The following is a 7,986-nucleotide window of genomic DNA, read 5'->3' on the forward strand; positions in this document are numbered from 1 at the left end:
CTTCACAGACTGAGTTTAATACCCAGTGTTCAATGCACCACTGGTGAAGCAGCAGCAGCAGCAGTAGAGCGTCTCCAGCCAGAGAGGACCGGGATTACTAGTACAGCTAAGTAGGCACCATCAGGTGGACAGAAGGGGTTGCAGGCTGCTTCTCCTCAGAACTTAGCCACTTTCCAGCTTTTCCTGACCCTGTTCTTGTCTGTCCCATACCCTTTATCTGAGGGCCCGGTTTCACCTCCTTATTTCTTTAGGGCTGGGAGGCTGGGCTCTCTTTGCAGGAGGGCAGGGCCACAAGGGCACTAGGCTTGCAGTATACACATTTCCTTCCCTTCCTGACTCTCTCTGCTGCTTGAGTCCGTCCCCAAGTCTCTCTTAAGTAACTGAAAGGCTATTCAATGTCACCTTTGGTGATGCCTTCCTATTCTCTCCAGGTCTTACCTGGCAGGAGAGTCAAAGGAGAAGGGGCATTTCTTCTTCTTGCTTGACCTTGCTGGTTCTACACAGCCCGTATGTCAGACACGGGAGAATGGGCCCTCTGCCCACCCATTCCCACCCGACACCTCACTGCAGTAGGAAGATGCCACCAGTGTTGGGCTTCCAGTCTAGAGAACTCTCTGTCTGTCCGACTTGGGTTACTGGCCCGATTGGGTTAAGGCCAGCTGTTCAGATACCACCAGGAGAGATGTGTGGGTTTAGAAGGCACGGGCTGGGCCTGGAGCTGGAAGTACTCTGCATGGGACCAGCACCTCAGGGTGGGTCTGAGGTCTGCAACGTACAGCTTCACCCCAGACGGTGCTGGGTCTAGACAGAAGTCTTCATTCTCTGTTAAAAAATTACCCACATTCCCCCTCCCACCCCAAATACAATCTGTCCCATTGAAGTTTCTGGTTCACAGTCACTACTCCCTGTGAGGAGTGCTGGGCTGTGGGAATGCACCTTAGTGGACAAGATGGTATTCTAAGCAAGCAGGTGTTGTCTTCCTGACCTCACTGCCCAGCATCTGTCAACTTGGTGAGCAGCAGAGGAGCCTTGGTGCTCGCCTATCCCTGCATGAAGGGACAGTTCCCGGTGGATAGGGCAATTAGTGCTGAGGCTTCAGTTCCTCAGAGTCCCTCCTCAGCAGCAAGCAGGGCACTGGGGTCAACCGCAAGTCAAGGAGCTCTAAGCGGCTGTCCCACCCGGTGTCACGGCATCTTCATTTGGCGACGGTTCCACATGCCTCGCTTGGAATGGAAGTAATGGAAGAAGTTCCTGAGGGAGAGCCGCTCCACCTCCAGGCCCGCTTGGAGAATCCTGGAGGGGAGAGGGCAGTGTGAGCCAGCAGAAGCAGGCACACAATGGTACCCAGGCAACAGGCACCCAGGAGCATCTGGGCCCCTGAGGGACCCACCCTTCCACATGTTTGTCAGACCCTGCCTTCCTTTCTCTGGTTGCTTCCCTCAAGCAAGCCAGGTATAGTGGAGCCAGCCTGCTTGGGTTGCAGTCCCAGCTGTGTGAGTCAGAGAGCTGTCTTTCAAAGATGCTCTAAGAGAAGACAATAATTTTATAAATCTGTGTATTTATATATACACACTCATCCTCTCTAATTACACACACACACACACACACACACACACACACACACACACACACACACACACAGAGGAGATGGATTTGCATTTGTAGCATGCAGAACAGTTTCCAGCACACACCATTTACGTTTACAGTATCAGCAGACAGGAGAATCCGCCCACAGACTTTTTTCCTGTTCTTGTTTGTTGTGTGTGGGAAATCATCCTGTCACGTAACTCAGACTGGCCTCAAAGATTTTCTTCTGCCTCGCCCTCCTGGAAACTGGGATTACAGGTGTGGGTGCCACCCAGTGCTGGGGGGCAAAGCCAAGGTCTCACCCAGCCAGTCTGGGCAACGCTTTCATCTGCGCAGTCGGCAGTGGCGGGGTCTCTTTCCAAAGAGGCCTTTACTTCAAACTGGACTGCAGCTAGAGGGAACCAGAAGCAGCCCTTTCCTCAGGTTGCAAAGACAGCAGGAGGGTTAAGAACTATTTTGGAGGTCTGCACAAAGCACAAAGCCCCAGCACAAGGGGCATATGGGACAGAAACCGCTACACTGCGCTCCCATCTGCTTCGGGGTCTTCTGGGATGTGGCTTCCTGTGACTGTTATTTGACACGAACTCTCTGAAACTCTCCCTACCCCACCTTTAACTTTCAGTATTTCAATGTTCCCTTCTCTTCCCTCCAGAGGGAAATCAAAGGGGGTCTGGTTTTTAGGCCTTTGATGCTTTACAGGGGGAGAGAGAAGGGGGCAAATAATCAAAAAATCAACCGCCCTTCAAACTGGTTTCCCCTCTGAGATGGAGCACAGGAGTTTGGCGAGGAGGAGAAATGAGGCCTTGGGCAATGAGACCTGCCTATTATAATAACCCAGAGGTTATTATACCTTGCAACCTGCCTCAGGAAGTAGCATTGCCCCTGGTGCCTCTGGTCTCGTTCCTTTTTCCTTCTGTGGANACCCTTCTGGCAGTTAGAGGCTTGCTTTCCCCTCTAGGGCATATCTCAAGGTTGAGACCTCTCTCTTTCCTCTTGGGAACAAATTTCTTGAAAAAGGACTCAGATGCTAATGTGGGAGAAACTCCTCAGTGCCACCTTCTCCTCCTCCTCCCGCAGCCTGGCATCCCCGCATGGCCCTGCAGGGACATTTTCCTGGCCTTCCCCCCCATCCCTGCAGGGACACTTTCCTGACCCACCTGCTGAATGAATCNACTGCTCCCCTGAGTCCTCCCATTTCTCTCTTTTTCCTTTCTTATCTGGGGGAGGAAGGGGATGCGGGATTGAGGTGGGGGGTCTTGCTGTGTAGCCCAGGCTGGCCTTGAACTTAAGACAGTCTTCCTGCCTCCAGCTCCCCAGTTGAGTGGGGTTAGCAGCATATGCCACCACACTAGGCTAAGGATGCTAATNTATGAGTGTATGCAAAGGNACAACATGTGCTGGGATATGAGCTTCAGTCTGTCTTAGTTCCGGACTGTTTCTCTCTCTGATGTCAGGAGCTCCTGTCTGCAGGAATGCTGCGACACCTTCCCTAACAATGAACCCACTAGCCAAATCACCTTCTCCTAAGTTGCTTCAGTCGGGTACTTTGTCACAATGATGGCAAGAGTAGCAAATAACACACACACACACCCCTACCCCTGTGCATATATTGTATATATACATTCTTTTCTTTAGTACTGGGTTTAATAGCTAGAACTGAGTCTAAGGCCACACTCATGCTAAGCAGGTGCTCTATAACCCAGTCCCCTCTTCTCTGAGANTATTACTTCTTTTCAAAACCCCCTCCTTCCTCACCTCAAGGAATCCAGACGCCCCTGGATATCCAACTGTCATTTAAGGATCCATACTTGCTTATTTTGCTGGCTCCAACTCACTCCTGACCTTTGGCCAATTTCCCAGCATCCTCTACAGCTTTCGGCCTCCCCTCCAGCAGCTATGGCTAGAAGGACCACAATCCCTGGCTGGGAGAATTCTCATCTTAGCCTGGGGGCTCCCCTGGTCCTAAGAACATCATTNTCATTATCTGGCTCCAGGCTCTTGTTTTACCCCTGACAACACAACCAACCACTCACACTGTGACACACAGTGGAGATACCATCCCCTCTGCTGGATAGACAACCTGCGTGTCGGTGAAGCTAACCTCCTGAAGAGTGTACTTCCATATACTTTCTTGTGCCCTGGGAATCGGCAGCAAAGTTCTGTGGCCCTGGCCTCGCTGCCCTGGGGGCCCCTGGCACTGGAGCTCCAGCAGATCCCTAAAGGCCCTCCTCCAGGGTCACCTGTCTAGCAGCTCCCAGTCCTCCCCTCCCCAGCGGTCTCTGAACTCCTTGGTGTTCATGCCTCCGATCTTGTCCAGGTCGGACTTGTAGATGCCGAGCAGTCCAAATCCATTTACTTCCCAGTAGCCTGTGGGCAGACAAGACACCAATAAGATGAGTTGGACACTGGGATCCCACAGGCTCTGATGGTAGAGACTGNGGTGGCAGAGGCAGAGAGCTGTGAGCTAGGGAAGTCCCTGGCTTGTCTGGGGGAAGCCCCTCCCCACTCCCCCGGAAGACTTAAGATCAAACATAGCTATGACCATGGCTGATGTCACAAGCCGATTGTAGGCTGGCAATTAGGATGTGACCCCAGCAGCCCTTCTCATCTACTTCGTCTCTCTACCTTCCTGTCTTCCTGCGCACAGCATCCAGCACACAGCAGATACTGTATGAACATCAGATGACTGCATGCTAGGGCGGAGGACGGTGCCACNGCTCTGCCTGCTACTGTGGTTGTCAGTAGAGCCTGGGGTCTGTCCAAAGCTTAGACAAGACAGGAAGGCAGGATGGGAAAGACGCTGATATTAGATATGAACTTTTCCAGTCTTGGTGTTGGACGCCAAGGTCAGAGGGTATCACCTCCTCCCTCATCCAGGGCCAGGCTCACCCTCAGGCCACTGTGGGGTGGCCCCACAGTGCAGCCGCATCACCATGGGGGCAAAGGCCATCTTGCCCTCCACACAGTGCTTCCGGATGGTATCAATGATTCCTNCTGGAAAGTGAATGTGCAGGTCACAGAGGAAGATGATGCTGTGTGGATCCTGGAGATGGAGAAGGCAAAGTTAGCAGACCCCTGGACCAGAGCTGGGAGACTGGAGCGACTGACAGCTCACACAAAGCCAAACACTGGGCAAATTTCTACAATCTCTTTTAGCAAGACTTAGTGAATTCAGACTCCTCTCCTACTTTCTCTTTCTGCTGAGACAGAGTCATGCTAGCTTGCAAAGACTCAGCTGGCATCTGTGTAGTCCAGGCTGGCCTTAACTCAGGACCTCCTGCCTATCCTCCAGAGAGCTGGGATTACAGGCATGTACCAACGCCTAACTTTTGTCCCATGTTTTATGGAGTCTGAGGGCTCCAACAATGGGGAGGACACTTCCTTNTCATTTACTTAGTTCCCTGTAGAGCTGGGTCTGCAATGTAGTGTCAAGGATGCTCCTTGCTATGGTCTTGGTGTCTGCCAANGGCTGTGTGATAAAGGCTTGCTTTCCAACCTGTGGTGCTGTGGGAACCTGTCAGAGGTGAGACTTACAGGAAGAATTTAGATCACTAGGAGGTACAGGATATTGAGCCCCTTTCTCTTTCACTTCCTGGTGCCATGAGGTGAGCATTGTCCTCTGCCATAATTCATGGCCCCACAGGCCCAAAAGCAACAGGGCAAGGTGACCATGAACCAGATGAACCTTTCCTCAGAGCTGAAAGCGTAGCTCAGTGGAAGGGAGCTTGCCTAGCCTGCACAAGGCCTTGAGTACGGTTCCAGGCATGACGAACAGTAACAAACTTCATCTTCATTTAACCCAGTGTGCTGATTGTTTTGTTTATTTTACCCCAACTCGACACAAGCGAGGGTCACCTAGGACAGAGGAAACTCGATGAAGAAAATGTCTCCATCAGACTGAACTGTGGGCAAGTCTGCGTGGCATTTTCATCATCCATGATTGTCGTGGGAGGGTGCAGACCACTGTCAGTGTTGCCACCCCTGGACGGTGTGAGTTGTATGAGAGAGCAAGATGTAGGACTAGAGAGATGGCTCTCAGTGGTTAAGAGCACTGGAGGCTCTTCCAGAGGACCTGGGCTGGATTCCCAGCATCTACATGGCAGCTCGAAACCATCTGAAATGGTTTTTAATTTAAAAAATTAAAATGAGGGCTGGAGAGATGGCTCAGCAGTTAAGAGCACTNGCTGCGTTTTCAGAGGTCCTGAGTTCAATTCTTAACAACGACATGATACAGATGGCTCACAACCATCTGTAATGGGATCTCTTCTGTCTGGCTCTCTGTCTGGCATACATGCAACTAGAGTGCTCATATCCATAAAATATGTAAATAAGTGAATCTTTTTTATAAAGTTAAAGCCAAGCAAGCTAGGAAGAGCAAGCCTATAAGCACCTTCCTTCCACGGGTCCTGCCCACCATCCCTCAATGGTCCACCGTGATCCAGATATGTGAACCAGTCACCCCTCTCTTCCCCAAGTTGCTTCTGGTCATGATGTTTATCGCAGCAACAGCAAGCAAACAAGGGCACTCAGGTTATCTTACGACAGTAATGAAATGTGACAAGCATAGTCCAATGTCCCAACCCCTGCCCTGCCAAGCAGCCGACTGCACCTTCCAACTGACTCTCTGTCTCCTAACTAGTCTCCTAACTAGTCTCCTAACTAGTCTCCTGATCACCCAAGCCCCCGGAGGCCCCGTTACCTTCACTAGGTCTATGCCAGCCTGCAGTCCAGCAGAGCGCTCAAAGTTTCCACGCAGCTTCAGGTACTGGTAGCTGCAGNAAGAGAAGAAATGCCGGATCGAGTGTAAAGATTCAGCTGTAGGAGCCCTGAAGGAAGTTGGAAGGCACACAGTAGAGACGGTGGGTGCTCCTGGGTTGTGGGTAGGAGCTGGCTATTGGTACTGGGGAGAGCTGGCTGTGGCTTCTGGTTCCACTCTGAGCAGTGGTCCTGGGACATCAGGAAAGTGAAAAGCCAGCTGCAGCCAGAGGTCTTCCTTACCTCCGCAGTCGGGACCTCTTCAGAGCCATCTCCACATCCATGTCCTCACTGCTGTAGTCCGTGATAATGACGCTGAAATGTGCGTCTCCAGTGACTTGGGACAGGCTCTCCATATCTCTGATGAACTGCTGCACCCAGCGAGCCTGGTTCTTCACTATCCAGGTAGGTCAGGCAAGGAGAAAACAGCAAGAGTTAAGGAAGGGCGAACATCTCTCAGCACTGACCCAAGTCAGGAGTCCCATCAACCTTTAAAGGGGACAAGGTAACCACAGGAATCCATTAGCACTCAGCACAGAGACCCTAAGAAGGGATGGGGTTCGCCAGCTACTGGGGCTTCTATAGCTCAGCTCCCTCCACACCCCCCAGGCGTGGCCTCGGAGACAGTCTTGGGTGGGACTCATCACAGCAACCCTGGCCAGCTTTAACAGGCCTGCTATCTACCCATCTTCTCATACTGCTCATCTCTTGTCCTGCCTGGTTACAATGTTACACGTTGTTGTCTTACATTTTCCTTTCTCATTAGAAAGACTACTCTAGGGCAGGAGGTGGGGCTCAGTGCCTTGCTTAGCGTGTGGCAGGCCCTTGATTTGATCTCCAATACCACACACACACATGCACACACACACACACACACACACACACACACACACACACACCCCACCACCACCATCATCATCATCATCATCATCAAAATAAATCCCACTCTGTATAATATCCTCACTCTTCTTTCCTCGACAACAACCCAAGTTGATGCTCACATCCAACCCGGAGACCTACACGACAGAAAGTACCAGCCTCAACTCAGCATCACATCTCAGTTCCACTGTTTGCTAACCACACAACAACGTTCAATACGTTTTCTTCTGTGAACCCAGTTGAGAGATCAAATCAAGAAAACAGACCCAGTGTTCATGGTGGGCACCAGGACCCCACCCAGCTAAGGCTTACCTGGCACAATAAAGTGGACCACAGCTCGATGGTTCCAGGAGAAACCTTGGGGCCAGCAGAGCTTGGGCTCTGGATCCTGGGCATTCAGGACATGTCTGTGACGGCTGTGTGGGCTCCAGACCAGACCCTGCAGGTTCCGAGCTTCTGTGTCCTCCCTGCCCGCGTGGTCACCTCCCCGCCAGCCTCGAGTGGACACNTACTCCGAGAGCCGTACCAGGCGTTGGCCATCCAGCAGTTCAAGCTCCAGGAAGTAGCGCCCGCCGCGCAGCCGGTCCTGGCGCTTCTCCACATTCACGATGCGCTGCAGCTGGTATCTCCTGTGGCACAGAGGGCAGCTAGAGTGAGCGGAGGGCATGTGGTAGAAGTCTGCAGGGCCAGTTGTCAGAGATCCTGGTTCTTGTCTTTGCTTTGCCATCGGTTAGCTGTAGAGGCTAGATATACAGCCTACCTAAG

General features: G+C 51.9%; 1 protein-coding gene across 1 annotated transcript in view; it reads right to left on the reverse strand.

Annotated features, from left to right (window-relative positions):
• Nucleotides 1-34: 34 nt before the first annotated feature.
• B4galnt3 (beta-1,4-N-acetyl-galactosaminyltransferase 3) overlaps nucleotides 35-7,986 on the reverse strand; it is a 99,124-nt gene continuing 91,172 nt past the window's right edge. Inside the window, exons 16-21 of the mRNA XM_029478249.1 lie at nucleotides 7,534-7,850; nucleotides 6,586-6,739; nucleotides 6,287-6,359; nucleotides 4,477-4,630; nucleotides 3,828-3,954; nucleotides 35-1,293 (exon numbers count right to left, since the gene is read on the reverse strand). Coding sequence (XP_029334109.1) covers nucleotides 1,185-1,293; nucleotides 3,828-3,954; nucleotides 4,477-4,630; nucleotides 6,287-6,359; nucleotides 6,586-6,739; nucleotides 7,534-7,850 — 934 coding nt within the window. The 3' untranslated portion in view covers nucleotides 35-1,184. The remainder of the gene's footprint in view (nucleotides 1,294-3,827; nucleotides 3,955-4,476; nucleotides 4,631-6,286; nucleotides 6,360-6,585; nucleotides 6,740-7,533; nucleotides 7,851-7,986) is intronic.

This window comes from Mus caroli, chromosome 6 (assembly GCF_900094665.2).
Source record: "Mus caroli chromosome 6, CAROLI_EIJ_v1.1, whole genome shotgun sequence".
Lineage (NCBI taxonomy): Eukaryota > Metazoa > Chordata > Mammalia > Rodentia > Muridae > Mus > Mus caroli.